The 17,281-nt window shown below is 45.2% G+C and overlaps 1 protein-coding gene across 1 annotated transcript in view; it reads left to right on the forward strand.

The window, feature by feature from the left end:
• The window catches only part of PRSS23 (serine protease 23), a 51,885-nt gene extending 40,447 nt beyond the window's left edge, over positions 1–11,438 (forward strand). Inside the window, exon 2 of the mRNA XM_088449043.1 lies at positions 420–11,438. Coding sequence (XP_088305169.1) covers positions 431–1,558 — 1,128 coding nt within the window. The 5' untranslated portion in view covers positions 420–430 and the 3' untranslated portion in view covers positions 1,559–11,438. The remainder of the gene's footprint in view (positions 1–419) is intronic.
• The last annotated feature ends 5,843 nt before the right edge of the window (positions 11,439–17,281 follow it).

Consider the following 17,281-nt stretch of genomic DNA (forward strand, 5'->3'; position numbering starts at 1 on the left):
GGGGCTACAGACCTGCAAGAAGTAATGCTACACCAATTTAGTGGCCCATAGAAGAATAAAGACCCTTCACACATCTATATTAACATTACTTTACGTGAAGGAATGTAGAGACGGTAACTCATGATGAAACAGCAGGTTCCCTGTGGGGATATTCATGCCAGTAACTATTTACTCTCCTAATTTGGCTGAGGGACGGTATTTCCCGGGAAGACACAGAAAATAACTACGCATCCACGTAGGAATATTACCGAAAGAATCCTTGACCTCCGCTTAATCCTTCTGTACTCACTTTCTGCCTCCTTAATAAATGAAGCAATGCGTTTTTTTGGAAATAGCTGACTGCTTTATAATATCTTGATAAACTTTGTCTTACTTGCTTAAACTTATTCCAACTAATTTATCTCTCTCTCTACCTGCAGATGCAGTAACGATGGCCAAGAAAGTGTCTACAGTTTGTGGCCTCCTGTTTCTGGTATCATGTGTGGAGCCTCACAACCATAATTCCAAGCCCACATGGCCCACCTATAAGGTTCCGGTCATTCTTCCCCAGTACACGACTGGTTTAGACGAAGCCCACTTTGATGCTGTCACAAGGCTGGATGTTCCAAGCTCCTGTGGTCCAGATTGCCACAAGCATCACCCAATGCCTACGTACGAGGATCTAAAGGATAACATGGCTTATGAAACTTTGTATGCCAACGGGAGCCGTACCTTGACCGAAGTCGGGATTTATGTGTTTGCCAAAGGGGCTGAGTCCGAAAAAGGTGACGGCAAGTCCCGCCATAAAAGGCAGATCTACGGATTTGACAACAGGTTTAGTATACATGGAAAGAACTTCTTAAACAATTATCCTTTTTCAACATCTGTGAAGTTATCCACGGGCTGCACGGGCACGTTGGTTGCAGAGAAACATGTCCTCACTGCCGCCCACTGCATCCATGACGGCAAAAGCTACGTGAAAGGAGCGCAGAAGCTGAGAGTGGGGTTCTTAAAACCTAAGACCAAAGATGGAGGTAAAGGCCTCAACCAAACACATTCTGGAAACAAAGACAAAATGAAATTCCAGTGGATTCGGGTGAAAAGGACGCATGTGCCAAAAGGTTGGATTAAAGGCAACGTCAATGACATTGGCATGGATTACGACTACGCTTTGCTAGAACTCAAAAAAACCCACAAGAGAAAGTTCATGATGATTGGCGTAAGTCCAACTGGTCGCCAGCTGCCCGGTGGAAAAATCCACTTCTCCGGCTTTGACAACGACAGACCTGGGGACCTAGTATACCGCTTCTGCGATGTTAAGGACGAAACGTATGACCTATTGTATCAGCAATGTGACGCCCAGCCTGGCGCCAGTGGTTCCGGGGTTTACATTCGGATGTGGAGGAGAGATAAACAGAAATGGGAGCGGAAGATCATTGGAGTATTTTCGGGTCATCAGTGGGTGGACAAAAATGGCGACAAGCAGGATTTTAACGTAGCAGTGCGCATAACGCCTCTTAAATATGCGCAGATCTGCTTCTGGATCAAAGGAAACTATATCGATTGCAGGGATGGATAATATTGCCCTACTGAACAACATAAAAGAAAAAAAAAAAAAAAAAGCCACTTGACGGTCTTATCGCTTCATTAAAAAGCCAAAAAATATGGATGACAATTGCTAAACCAATGCCCCAATGTGTTCCCTACATCTTGCTTACAGGAGAGAGGAGAATCAGTTGACATTGAAAGATAATGAGACCCTTTAACTATTCTTTACAACACTAATTTGTCAATGAATTATCCACTACAGCTGTTGATGGAAAGTATTAATATATTTTGTATTTTTTTGGTATTTGGGTTTTCCTCTTTCTAATGGATTACAGTATAATTACCGCAGACTTGTCACACAAAGTCAGATATTGATTTGTGTATCTTAGAGCATCGGGCAGTGCGCAAGCGGAAATCGGTTTGACAGTTACTGACTGCTACGTGATATATAATCAGCACTTTCCTGCTCTGTAATGGGACTGTAAATGTGTCTCTATTTGAAGTGACTGATTATTACTTTATTATTATTATTATTACTGCTGTAAAATTATTTTCACTATTCATTTTCTTCTGAGGTGGCAGAGTAGCTTTTTACCTCAGGATGTACAGAGTCTGACGCTTAAATCCTTCGCATTCCGTAATAGATCTGTTGAATTAATTTAGGGAAGAGTATTTATTTTTCTTTCCACCCATCCTATTGCATCTGTTCAGGATCGTGAAAGGATGAAGATATGTCTGTGACTTGATAGCGCTTAGTAACTAGTTTGCAGGCCTTCCCCATCCCGTGTGATCGAGTCTTTTAAGCTGGGTACACACTTTAACAATGGATCGGCCAGCAGACCGATCCACCATCATAGTGGCCGATTGGTAAGCTAAAGTATACACACTTACCAACTGGCCGCTCGATATGTTTGGCCTGACATCACAATTGTACGGGCATTTAAATTTTCCTGCCCTGTTGAAATGTCAGTGTCGGTGGTCCCTCCAGTGAGTGTATGGGTGGTCGGTGTGTTGTCCGTACACACATGCAGATATGCACTGATATATCTTATCTTTCAGATATATCTTGGCATCAGCAATGCTGCAGACATATTGGGTGTACACACCTGCGGATGCACCCGCGATGTATCGTCTGTCGGTCTAACAAACAATATATTGAAAAGTGTGTACCCAGCATAAGGGATTTTTATTAAATAACCACTTTACTAACTCTCAGCATCCAACAACAGGGGTCCTACACACCATGCACTATTCAGCACGGTCTCTGAACTAACTATAACCGGGCCGGGACCCCTGTCAAACAACTACTTTAGAGTCTGTTCAGCTGTCACTACAGCAAGAGAGATCCCACGTTAGATCCTCCGGGGGAGATGTATCAAACTTTGTAAACAGGGCAAGTGGTGAAGTTCCCTAGGCACTTGTGTACTTTACGGACTCATTGCAGAGAGAACCCACGTGTCCTACACTCATTATTATCATCATGGTAATGTCTAAATCCCCTTCACGGAGAGGACCCTGATGTCATCAGCCAGTGTCATTCCCAGTGTCCAGTGTCATTCCCTACCATCCAAGTGGACATAGGGGGGAAATATAACCTTGTGGCGAGCATAGCGAGCCACCGAGCCTGCGAGGGGACAAATTTTTTCTTTAGGTGGGGACAACTTTCGGTACTTGTGTACGTAAAGTACACAAGTACCATTTAAAACATTCATTGGGTTTTCTCTGCAATGAGGCCTGATTCAGAGCCCGCACTCGCTCTGAATCAGGGCGGCATTTTTTTTTTTTTAGCCGGCCTCCTGGCTGCTCGCTAAGTTGTGGGTGACCACCCACAGCTTTTGCGAGCGGCCAAGTGACGGTCACGATGGTCGCGACCATCGGGCTTGCGACGAGACCCTTGCGGTAGGGTCTTGTCCATCGCAAGCCCCAGTGAGCTAAGCTCACTACTGAGGCTGCCCCCAAACGGCAGCCGTTCCTTTGGGAACGCCTCTGTTTGGCCAGCCACCCCCCCTGCCCGCCTCCAAAACGGGGCGAGCTGTCAATCAAAATCGACAGCCACCCCGCTTTGGTGCGAGACCCGTAGCGACGGAGCGCCCGTCGCTGGCTGGGTCTCGTGCATGCGCAGTGGGGGACCATCGACACACTTACGAGCGCTGTGCGCTCGCGAGCGGGTCTGAATCGGGCCCTGAGTCCGTAAAGTACACAAGTACCGTTCCCTATAGCAACCAATAAGCTTCTAGTTATCATTTATCTAGTACATACTGTACTATAACATGATAGGCAGAAGCTGATTGGTTGCTATGGATAAGTCTGTTCTCTTTTAGATGGTGTAATACCCCTCAGTGTTGGATCTACCCTGTTACAGAGGTACCCGACCAGGTGATCGGCAGTTGTCCCGGCTGTATGGGGGTACTGATACCCAGCTGAACAGAGTGAATAGTAAGGGGACCTACAGGTGTGACCCCTATCATAGTATCATAGTTATTTTATTAGGAAGAGAGAAGACTTAGTACAGGGGCTATCTAATATGGGAACTTCTTTAATTCTCCTGCTGCAGGAGACGGAATTATTCTCCAACTTCCGTGCTTTGCCTCCTCTTGCATTGAATATTCAGACAGGATGGCTGTCTGCCCATTCTCTATATTAGCACAAGAAAACACTGAGGGCATGTTTCAGCAAGCAACGCAATGTTGCATTTGCACGCACCCGGTGCGTGTGTGTAGATGCGAATCATGCATACACACGGTAATCACAGCACAAAGCTACATACACCCATCAGAAGTCAATTCCGCCCACCTCTCTCTACGTACAGGCTGAGTAGTCTGCAAGTTAGCGGAAGCATTGGTCACCTCGCAAACCATCGAACCATACGCACACTAGTGGTAGACTTGACCCTGCCACAGGAGTTGAGAGATTCCTGCACGCAGAGAGACGCCCGGCTGCGTGCGGCACAACAGTGGCTAATTTATGCACGCCCCTGCAATGGCGTTGCAACGCACTGGCACGCCTGTGTTCGCCCGACCACTCCCCGTCACCACCCACAAACGGCACTTCTTGTCAATCACTCTGCTTTGGGTCTGTGTGGCTTCTGCACATGCAGTTTCCATCGCAGTTGGTAGTATACGCACACGCATTGTATGTACAGTGCGGAAAACATCGGCTGAGTGCGTGCGTTCTCTCACTTGCATTGCTTGCTGAATCAGGCCCTGAGAACATGAATGGATTGCAAGCTCCCCTCTACGATAGGAGAAGTGGCTGATGATCAGGTACTGGTTGGTAAATAGTTAATAAATGGTGCTTTCTTTGGAACAATCTTGTAGTTTACTAGTCTTGGGCAGGGTGGTATTATAAGAACTTTTAATTACGGTGTTCTCTTTATGTGCAAAGCAAAAGCTTGTTTGGGAAATAAACTTTATATTAATTCAAATAATTAAAAGGTTTCTTACAAACGTGTGCTGCCAATGAGATCATTGCAGACACTAAGGTAATAGTTTCAACAGTCTTGTACGAGTTTTATTTAACATGGTGCAAACAGCGTAACAAATGGCCAGACAATGGGGTTATTACTGACACAGTGCAACAGTGTAGCAAGTGTTTTCCTGTGTGAGCCACACATACAACTATGTACACTGGGCCTGATTCAGTGGGAGAGCTTCCGGCTTTATTAGAGCCAGAAGCTCTCTGGGGCTTGCGGCCACGAGACCCTACCACAAGGGTCTCGTCGCAAGCCCGATGGTCGCGATGGTCTTGACCATCGCGACCATCATCCTGGCCGCTCGCTATAGCTGTGGGTGGTCACCCACAGCTATGCGAGCAGCCAGGAGGCCACACAAAAAACAAACAAAAAAAACACGCCCAGATTCAGAGCGAGCTCTCTTTCAGAGCGTCCGTCTCTGAATCAGGGCCACAGTAAGCTGGAAAATGGGCGGATCAGGCTGGGTGCAGATATAACCACTGCAAGGCGCAGCTTGGCTCATATGCTTCTGCTATTTCCATACTGACTCTTCCGGAAGGTCCGGTAGACATACAATTTTCCGGGTAGTCCCCCAGACCCTCAGTAGAGTGGATGGATCTCCCGCATCTCGCCATTTCCTAGTGGGTGCGGATGGGGAGTGTAATGACAGGAACTGCGGATCAGTGGGGAGGGAGAGAATCCTGTCATTTTGGCTCCACCCACTTTTTTTAGACGTGCAATTAGCAGTATGATGCAATGGGGGGTGGATACCGGTGACACGAAGCACCTAGCTACACCCCCTCAGTGATGAGCTGCAATTCCTCTTCAGGCTTCTCCTGGAGAGGAGATTTAAAATATCAAAAAGTATGATCATATCTTTATGAACTAAAAGGGGAGTATACAGAGCTCACTTGAAGCCACCCGGGTTTTGTAAGTGGTTGAAGAAGTCTACAGACCATTATTGTTTATTTATAAAGTGCCACTAATTTTTGCAGCGCTGTACAGAAGCTACAAAAGTCATTCATATCATTGGTGCTTATACTCTAAGGGGTTGGATGTATCAAACCATCTAAGGAGGACAAGTGGAGGTATCAACCATAGCGATCAGATTCTAGCTATCATTTATCTAGTAGTAGCACATTGTAAAAAATGACAGCATCTGATTGGATCCCCATTAGGGACCCAATCAGATGCTACATATGTTTGTACACATGAATGCTAGGGACTTCCTAACATTCATGCGTACATATATTAATTTTGTCATAAGCCAATTAACCTTCCAGTATGTTTTTGGAACGTGGGAGGAAACCCACTGGAGAACATACAGACTTCACACATATAGCCTATGACTAGAAATTATTATGAACTCCGTGACCTCAATGCTGTGAGGTAGTAATGCTAACCACTGTGCCACCGAGCATTTGTCGACCCGGTCAAGTTGGGGTGTAAAAGATGAATGTCAGTAGGAATTTATGTGTTCACCAAACTACTCAATACATTTAATTTGTCATTGTCTTCAATTAAAAGATAGCTCCAACCAGAAGTTTAGGCTGTAGAACAAAGCATACTTACCTTGGAAGCGCTCTTGCCCAGATCTGCTGAGGTACCAGAAGGCTGATACAGGTTACAACAGTATTGATATTTTGCACCATGTTATGAAATTACTCAAATTTACTGCAAATGCAATGGAAAGTTTTTTTTGCCATAACAACGATTTTAGAATTTTTGTTTTCATTTTAATTTGCACTTTGGCGTCTTTAATAATTAATTAAGCAAAAGGCCGCTGCCAAGTTCTATTTACTAAATAAGCTGTATGCATTTCCCTCCACTGTCAAATTATACACATATTTATTTTAAAATGTGATCGTGACCTCAAAATACTAAAGATGTTGATTCAGTCATGATGGTTCAAATTTGTGTATGTAACTATAACAAACGTGAATGTAAGTAAATTGCAGAATTTTGGAAGCTATACCTTGTTCTGGTAGCTGTAAAAACAAGACTCAATAAAAATTGGATAATTAGTATTGTCCCATTAAAATTCCTGAGATATTTCTGTGATGGAGGGTAAAGGGACAGTGACCATTAAATCTAGTCTGAACTTGTAGAAGAAGGTATGTCCTGAAGCCTGGACATGACACTTTGACCCCGTTTACATGTAAAGAAATGTTTAGACAGTGACTGTTTTACTGCACAATTTATCACTTAGATACTATGAGTCGTATTCAATTTGAGCTCAGCCGTGATACTTTTTTGCCTCCCGGACAGGCAGAAAAGTATCGCGCGTGTGCCCGCGTATCGCCGTATTCAATTTGAAAGTAGGCAAAAACGGGACCCGGCGAAACTTAAACAAGCGGAAAGTACTGTCAGTTTTGGGGAAATCAGCCTGAGTCCCCCCAAAAGATGCTCTGACATGGGGGTTCACTATGGTACCCCCCGATTTGGTTTGCTGAAGGTATTTGGTGTTTTTAAACTGGCTCAATAGCTGCTAAATAGCGTTTTTCTATACGTGGTGCAGAATAGTATTCAGGAGTATTTTTTGCAGAAAATAACTTATCCCAGCAAATTTGGGGTGGTCAGCATATTTTAAAGTTGCTAAAGTGAAGTTGAAAAAATCGTGAAAAATCCACCTTCCGCAAGCACCTGCAATGAAAAAAATACCTGGGGCATACTTGGGGACCCCCCAGAGTCAAGTTCGCTAGTTTTTAACTTTGTCCCCCAACTTTTTTTTTTTCTCCCCCAAAATAAAAGTAATTTTTTTTTGGGGGGGTGTTCTTAAGTGTTTTTTTAAAAATGTTTTGACACAGTTTACCTTTGGGGGACTGTCTGAAGGCTGCACGGGGGTTCTGGCAACGTTGCACCCCAAAACCCCAATTCTGTACTTTTTTCCGCCTGCTATTCATAGGCGAAACTTTTTCGCCTATTACATTGCATTGACTTTCTGCCTAAGCGGAAGTCTTCCAAAATGAATACGGAGCAAAAACAAAACAGGCGGAAATGACGTCATCGGCGAAAAGTTTTCGCCAAAAACATGCAAAAACTTTTTCCCGCTCCAAATTGAATACGGGCCTATATTGGTAGCATAACCCATCATTTCTGGTGCTCTTATTTTTATAACTGGTGCAGGTGTAGTGGTGCAGAAAAGATTCTGTAACATTTACCAGTGACGCTATAGTACCTCTCCTGCTAGCAAGTTAACCCGGGACGGAAAACATTGCTCATTTTTGCTCACATAGCAGTGCAAGATAAATGAAAAATCTAAAATATCAGGAATGAAATCTCTGCATTGCTTAGCCTTTATTTTTGGCAAAACTAATTTAATTTGTAAAGTTTGCACCATTCACATAGAGAGAAATAAATATTTTAGGTCACTGGATGTAATATAAAGAGTGCATTTTGGCATTACGCATATTAATGAAAGGTGTTTATTTGTTTTCATCTCTTGTAAAGGGCACTGTTACTCATTTCTCTTGTTGGTGAGGCCCGTTTTACCTCAGCTTTGAATTTTATTCTAAGAATTTATTTTCAGGAACAACAGTATCTTAAATTAAAAGACTGAACTGATACTTAGGAGTATATTTACTAAAGTGCGGGTTTTTAGAAGTGGATATTTTGCCCATAGCAACCAATCAGATTATACTTAACATTTATCTAGCACCTTCCAGAAGATAATAGCTAGAATCTGGTTGGTTGCTATGGGCAACATCTCCACTTCTAAACACCTGCACTTTAGTAAATATACCCCTTATTGTAAATAATAATTCACTAGGGACCCAGGGACATTACTGAGGCACAAGGTACAGAGTTTCTGAGTGAAGTGCCTCAGTGCTAGTTTCTAGTGACCTGATAGGCAGCAGCCTCACAAGTACTGGTTGAGCCCAACAAAATGGTTGACTTTAATGGTCACTGCCTTTAATTTGAGAGAAATACAGTTACTACAGTTGAGTCTATATTTTGCCTCAGAATCTGTAAAGTCGGTTGCGTTATGATATAATCATCATTACTGTAGTACAGGGTACTAAATTTAAGGTTTTAAAGACCATGGGTGGGATGTACTAAAGGGGAAAATGCAGTAAAAAGCCCCAAAAATTTAGTTTTCGGGGGTTTTACCACATACCCCATATGTACTAAGCACCGGAATGAATCATCTCAGTAGGTAACCCATATTTGCCTACCCTCCCGTTTGGTCGGGAGCCTCCCCAAAAATGGGTGCCTCTCCCGACCCCCAAGGAAGGCAGGCAATCCTCCCAGCTGCCGCCCACCTCTCCTATCCCACCCTCAATTACCTTTGAAACCCACGCAGGAGGGGGGGCGGGTGAGGCGATTCACTCTGAATCGCAGCATTTTGGCCTCGCCTCCTGCTTCACAATGCCTGTAATATCGGCATTGTATAGCGAGGGTGGGGCCAAAATAACATGATTGCGTGGCTCCGCCCCCAGCTCCACCCACAAATACTCGTAGTCTGGCCGGCCCTGCCTCCTTGTGCTGGTCACGCCGCCCTGTCCTGCCGATCTGGATGCTCCCTCCCGGGAAGGGGCAGCCAGAAAGTCTGCAAGCCTGAGGTAACTCCATCTTCAGGTGGCGTTACCCAATAGAAGCCTAGAGGCTTCTTTTTCTGGGTGCCTCTCCTGCTGGAATGGATTCCTCACATCACCCACATGCGCAGAAGGACGCTGGAGGGACTTCTGGGTGTTAAACCCGGAAGTCCCTCTAGCTGGGGGAATCACAAAGGTATTGTCTAGATGCCCTTCACCGAGTGGACCCTGACGTCATCAGTTACTATCCACATGGGCATAGAGGGGGAAAAGCAACCTGAGCGAAGCGAGCCACCGCGCCCAAAGCGTGGCAAGTGAAGCGAGCACACAAGGGACAAATTGCTACTATCGGTGGCCAGATACTCCAGCTGAGACTAGATAAATGCACTGTGAAGGCACGGAACCTCACTTCTGGCCTAACCACTTCACGTCCGGATCCTTAGGATGAAGGGGAAATATAATCAACTGAATCGCAAAGGACAGCTCTTATCAGGAGAGCTATCCTTTGCAATATTCTAAGTACATACCACGTTAATCAACCACGATGCTTAGTACATCCTGTCCCATATGACCAAGGTGTTACCTTCATACACATATTTTGTGCATTGTAAAGCTTGGGGCCATTCAATTCTATGTGATATTGGGAACACACACGTAATGTGCCTTTAGAAAGGGGCGTGAGCCCCAACATCACCTCAATACCACATGTTCTGCCCCCCCCCTCCCCCACCCACCCAAAGTGGTGCGCAAGTATATAAGTAGTGTTGGACTATGGTATATATGGGGGATATGGGCAAAGCACATCACCGAGTACTTCATGTGCTGTTATGTAACATGATGTAGAATCAAATCGCCCCCAAGTGTCCGTGTATTGGCTGTTATTAGCCTGCCATCACCTACCTTCCAAAATTTCACATCCACAGATGCCCATAAAGAGAATGATAAAGTATTGTAAAGCAGATTGCAAATTTAGTTACGTGTTAGTGGTGAAGTAAAGGATATAAATATGAGAATTAATCATTGGTGCGCTGCGGATGTTGGCAAATTCTGCGTTCTGCATTCCATTTCGTGGAACTTCTTCCTGGCTTTCAACTTCCTGTTTACATACTATGGAATATTGTTACTCATCTGCAAACATATTTTACAAGGATATTTCATCCTAAATCATTTCTATCATGAAATCTGCACATCCCAAAGATCCCAGGAGCAGGGGTAGGATACCCAGGAACCCTTAAGTTCCCTTGGCATGTCTGGAGGTGGACGTTTAATGGACCACTAAACCCCAAAAATGGAAATATTCATGTATAAAGTAAACCATGTTAAGTAAGTTATCAAGGAGCCGAACCAGGAAGAAGTGTGAAAGCCTCTACGCTATGACACTGCCTTCACTTATCAGAGCCCATCTCCTGGCAAGAGTACATTGGTAAATTCACGTAAAAATATGAATATTCCCTTTATGAATTTAGGCGAAAAATATTTATCACATCCGCGTTAGAAATGAGGATTGTGATAAATATGCCCCTAGTATCGATCAGAATGTAATATGGCTTAGCTACTAATATTGTTTGATTTCACAACCTGTTATCTAGTGTTATTGACATACACACAGTTTTGTTTCATCCTTTTTGGATTCCAATATTTTTTTTTTACATTTCTTCTAAAATCTGCAGCTAGTAACATAACTCTTTGTTGGGGTGTTTATGTGTTAATGTGTTACATAACAGCATACCTGTGGTTTACTCTCGTGTATTGATTTCTTTCTATGTTCATCATCGTCCTTGGAGAAATTGTTCTCATATACTTGTACATTGACAAATGTTTTTTGAAAATACTGTATCTGTATTCATCAGTCCGCGAATGGCTTTGACATTTTGTAATGCTCAATACAAAAGATATGTTCAGTTCTTTTGAATGTACATTACTGCAAACCAAAAAAAATGTTATGAAAAGAAACAAATCCGATTGTGTGTACCGTTTTATTTTATAATAATCTATGTTCACTTTCAAACAAGGCAAAAATACATCGGGCTACAATTCACATACAAAGATTCTAATGGGTTGGGTACAGGATGGTGGCGGTCAGAATACCGATAGTGCCATCCCGACAGTCAGAATCCCGACAGGATTAGATGTGCATGTTAACCCTAACCCTACCCCTAACTCACCTTTCCCACAGTCTAAAGGGCCGTACACACTGGACGATAAAAGTGAACAGTATGAACCATAACAATATCGTTCAACGATATATCGTTCATATCGTCCAGTGTGTATGCACTGAATGATTGGCGATGCTCGATCCCGCGGGACGATAACGATATCCCCCGTCGACTGAATATACAGCTCAATCTGGGGATATCGTTAACGATGCCATGCTGCCGAATGCAGCATAGCTCTACTCCCCTCCTTTACCACCATTCATCGTGGCCAACATCGGCAAGTGTGTATACACTTACCGATGTCGGCACCCCCGCCGGTCCCGCCACGTCCAATATCGCTCATCACACACATCGTCTAGTGTGTATGAGCCTTATTAATAATCCTTTCCTCCGCAGCCTAACCCATCCCCCCTCAGCTCCGCAGCTTAACCCTAACACATCTCCCCCTCCCCCGCAGCCTATCCTGAACCCATAACCCTAAACCTCACCCTCCTCTAAACCCTAATACTTACTGTCAGGATGCCGGTGGTTGGGATTCTGGCCCCAGTATATTCATCGCTGGCATCCCGACCCCCAGGATGCCAACTACTTCCCATTCTGATTTGGACTATGCGGATGGTTCTTGCGGTTATCTGCATCCTGTGCGTGCGCCAACAATAGGAATCAGGATCAGGCAAACGCACAAGGACGGAGTTCAGTAGTGCGTACAGATTGATCTTTCCGTTGACAGAGCTCTCTGGGCCTAATTTAGAGACTGCCGCAAATACCGTCGCAGCTGCGATCCCTGTACTCAATGGATGGGCGGAGATATACAAAGGTTGCAGCTTCCGGGATTTGTACAGTTGGCGTCTCAGATTCCCCCCTTGTGCACGAAGACGCAGCCATCGGACGCACATCGGTTTATCATCGAACTTCTGAGTAACCCTATGTAGTAAGAGTCATTTTTACTGAGCATGGGATCGCACTCGCAAGCTTGGATGGTGACCATGTGAACGCGCAGAACTGTTCCATCTCGTGGGAGTGTTTTATGCCGGCTTCCATGCTTGATGGTAGCGTACGGAGGAAGATTGGACTCTGGGCCTGATTCAAAGCTGCTCGTAAGCGGCCGCTCGTTCGTTCCTACCGATGTTCGCACAACTGCGTACGGATTTTAATACGCATGCGCGAACCAGTCAGTGCGGCCGAAAATCGTGTGCTCGCAAAATAGCGAATGCCTGATAATTTGAGTGACAGAAAGAGGCGTATGTGGGTGGTAACAGGGGAAGGTGCTTGAAAACGGGGAGTGGAGATCCAAACGCAGGCGTGCTTAAAGGTCAAAACGGGCGTTTTATGGGTGTGCATAATTAAAACAGTAGCGTCATTGAGCACGTCACTGGGTTATTTTATAGTCAGAACTGCTCGCAAGATTGCGGTAGGAAAAACCAACCACAAGAATAGCGAGCAGCTCATACCCTGGTCGATGTACTCGATTAATCTAATAAATAGCGGACATGACGTAGGATGCGAGCGGCCAGGGGGCGTATTTTTTAAAAAAACGACCGCAAGTTTTGTTCGCTCGTTCAGACCTAGAGGCGTGAACAGACCGCAAAGAGCGAACGGTTGATTTGACTAGCCACCCCTATTTTCTGGACGAGTGAGCGCTAATTACGTCCGGCTCTGAATCAGGCCCTATATACACAGTAAGCTGGAAAATGGGCGGATCAGGCTGGATGCAGTCAGTGCGGTCGAAATTCATGTACTCACAAAATAGCGAATGCCTGATAATTTGAGTGACAGGAGTAGGCGTATGTGGATGGTAACGGGGGAAGGTGCTTGAAAACGGGTAGTGGAGATCCGAACGCAGGCGTGCTTAAAGGTCAAAACGGGCGTTTTATGGGTGTGCATAATTAAAACAGCAGCGTCATTGACCACGTCACTGGGTTATTTTATAGCCAGAACTGCTCGCATAATTGTGGTAGCAAAAACCAACCCCAAGAATAGCGAGCAGTTCATACCCTGGTCGATGTACTCGATTAATCTAATAAATAGCGGACATGACGTAGGATGCGAGCGGCCAGGGGCGTATTTTTTCAAAAAACGACCGCAAGTTTTGTTCGCTCGTTCAGACCTAGAGGTGTGAACAGACCGCAAAGAGCGAACGGTTGATTTGAATAGCCACCCCTATTTTCTGGACGAGCGAGAGCTAATTGCGTCCGGCTCTGAATCAGGCCCTCTGTGTGTGTGCAAATACGGGCGATTCAGAGTCTTACTAATTTCAGCTGTGTCTCCACTTGTGGCTGAGTGGGTTTAACTTGCCGTTTGCATGTTGGGTGATGTTCTGAGGTTGTGCCATGGACGTGTAGATGGAATTGCAGATTTTTCAGAGATAAGTATAAGCAGAGATCAGTCTGATTCAGTAATGGCCATCAAGGGATCCACCATTGATGGTTCCATCAGTGTTTTGTCAATGGCAGGAATACCATTGATGGTGAACCATTAAGAGGCAGGACATACAGATGGCGGGCCAATTGGAGTAGGAGGTGGGGTTATACGGGACGTTTGTGGGTAGTAACAGGGGCTGGTCACTAGAAACGAGGGAGTGGAGGTGCGAACGCAGGAGTGCCTGAGCGTCTTAACGCCGTTTCAGAGGCGTGCATAATTAAGAGGCAGCGTCATAGTACACGTCACTTGGCTGATTTTTTCACTGAAGTGCTCACAGTGCTTGCGGCAGGGTATAGTCAACCACAAGTGCTGCGTTCACCTCTGATGGTACCTGATGTAGTGTACCGATGGTTGCATACACTTCCTGGAGATGACGTGCGCAAGTAGGCGTCTTAAGACAGGCTGGTGGGCGTCTGCATACACAAAGCGATCGCACGCCAAGACTTAGTGGGCATGCTTATGCCTTGCCGTGCGATCGCCTGCCTTGCTGGGTGTGTTCCGAATTTGCATACGCTGGGTGCGAGCGTACACAACTAGCGAGCTGGTCTGAATAGGGCCCAATGTTCCAAAGACACATGCTGATGAGCCGATTCCGCTAATGACATTGTGCAATGGTTCTGTCTCGCTGGACCCGGAGGCACTAAAATTTCCAAAGTGACAAGTTTACTAAATGCAGTTATACCAGGCTTTTTTTTTGCAATTCTCACTAATTACAAATTTCATGCAAGAATTCCATTGAACATGCAGAAAATAGTTTATTGTGCATTTGGCTATTGCTAAAAATACATAGGGAAATTATTGGGGGCAAATATTTAGACGACATAACCCCCAACTTCCCTGATTTCAGTGTAACAGTGGCAGTTTGAGGGGAAGTTGGGAGGTATGCACAGTAACCGATCACCACCACAGACATTTGAGGGGAAGTTGGGAGGTATGAGGGGAAGTTGGGAGGTATGCACAATAACCGATCACCACCACAGACATTTACAGCACCTGTCTCTGGTGCATTCGGGAACTTACAGTACGTGGCACCATGGACGTGTCTTCACTGACATAACCACCCCAACCTGACACAATTACAGAGGAGAGGCATTTTGTGAGGTATAAAAACCTATGTTTGTTCCTAGAAATAAGTTATTCTAGAGACAACTCTATGACCGGCAATTCCACTTATTTAGTGACATTTCTCAAAGGTGCTAATCTGCACTCATGCTATAGTAACCAATTGGCGTTGAGCTTTTATCTTTTTGGTGTGAGATAGACAATAAAAGTAATTGTTTGAATCAGGGCCTCAATGTTGCACGAAAACCATAACACTCAATCAGAGGCGCTCGCTACTGTATATGCGAGCGCTCGCTCTGAATCAGGACGGGACGTTTTTTTTTCTCCAGGCCGCTCGCTAAACTGTGGGTGACCACCCACAGCTTTAGCGGGAGGCCTGGCGATAGTCGCGATTATCGCGACCATCGGGCTTGCGACGAGACTCTTATGGTAGGGTCTCGTCCACCGCAAGCCACATTGAAGTTCACAACTGACATCACTGGTGATGTCAGTAGGGCCGCCCACAAATGGCAGGCATTCCTTCAAGAACGCCTCCGTTTGTCCAGCCATCCCCCCTGCACGCCTACAAAATGGGGCGAGCTGTCAATCACAATCGACAGCCGCCCCGTCTTGTAGTGCGTCTTGCAGCGAGTGAAAATTCACTCGCTACTCGTTAAGGGGCTCGCGCACGCCCGGCCATCGACCTGCTTGCGAGCGCTATGCATCAGGCCCTGAGTGTTGTTTGTAAATAACCCTCACAGGGTCCTATTGAATTGAAGAGCAGTTTTGCAAATGAACAGGCACCAGTTTTGGGGGTAAAAGCCAGAATGTTTGAGGGCAGACCAGAACAGCATGATATTAAGCACACAAATCATCTCAATATTTTTCTTTAGTTCCAAATCCACTATGATGCTTCTTGGTTTCCTACTGCTAGAAAGTGTCGCCATCTGGAGGACTGGCCAAGTAGCTCCGCCTCCTGGTTCTCTGCTCAGCCGGCATGGTTAGACAGGACGAGACGAGTGGCCAGGCTCCCTTTTTTCATTACCGAAGAATGGGAGGGGGTTATATTTAGTCCCAATCCGTCCCTGCCTCCACCTTTTCACAGACTTTCCTCATTCCAACCGTGCCACTCTGCCGGTAGCTGCACAGAAATGCTAGTCACCATTGGCTGTTATATTATTGGGGGCTGGTAATACTTCTGCCCTACAGTATCCACATATACTTTACTCATCACCAGTTACAATTGTTATTCAGCTACCCTATGCATCAAGTGCCTCACACTCCTCTTAGACCAGGGGTGGGGAACCTTTTTTTCTGCCGAGGGCCATTTTGATATATATAATACTAATAGCGGGCCCGGTTGCAGGCCACACCCCTCCATGTGATGTCACACGGGGCGGGGCCACCATTACTGGTGATTATAGCAATACACGGAGCATCCTGAGGATGCGCTGGGGAGCTGTAAAGGCAGCAGTGTGACCGTCTGAAGCATCCTAAGGTTTCTCCAGGCTAGCAGAAAAAAACTCTGAGGGCCAGACCAAATGATTCCGGGGGCCTTATATGGCCCCCGGGCCTGAGGTTCCCCATCCCTGACTTAGACAGTAAGCTCACCTGGTAAGGGCCATCTTTACTTACTGTTTCATGTTTTCATGTTGCACGTTATTTATTTGTATCATGATGGCAGTTTAAATGTGAATCATGAATTGTGCAGAAAGAAAAGATATAAAAGAGAATATACCATGCCTGATGACAGTTTGTAATTAAACCGAAACGTCGCTTTAGCAAACCTGTGTCTTTGCCTGTTTAGCATCCTGTAGTGCCCCCCCTGCTGGCTGCTCCCAATATCACCACTAGCCCCTAAGTTTCCCGTTGGCTCATTACATAAGCCTGAAAGCGAGAGCTGAACCACGCACACGGGTTTTGCACCAATAATTATTTTTTTTACCCTACAGCCCAATTCCTTATGAGCACAGAAAGCTTGTTTGTCTCTCACTGACCCAAGAACATTTATAATATAAGTGATATCACAGATTTGGGCAGGCTGTGCTTACATGGTAACGGAAGGACAGCCAGTAGTGCAATGCAAATTAAATTAAATTGTAATATTTATAAAAGAATCAACTAATAGAAATCCCCAAAATCCTAAAGTT

Source organism: Taudactylus pleione, unplaced genomic scaffold (assembly GCF_031769625.1).
Source record: "Taudactylus pleione unplaced genomic scaffold, aTauple2 ptg000478l, whole genome shotgun sequence".
Taxonomy (NCBI): domain Eukaryota; kingdom Metazoa; phylum Chordata; class Amphibia; order Anura; family Myobatrachidae; genus Taudactylus; species Taudactylus pleione.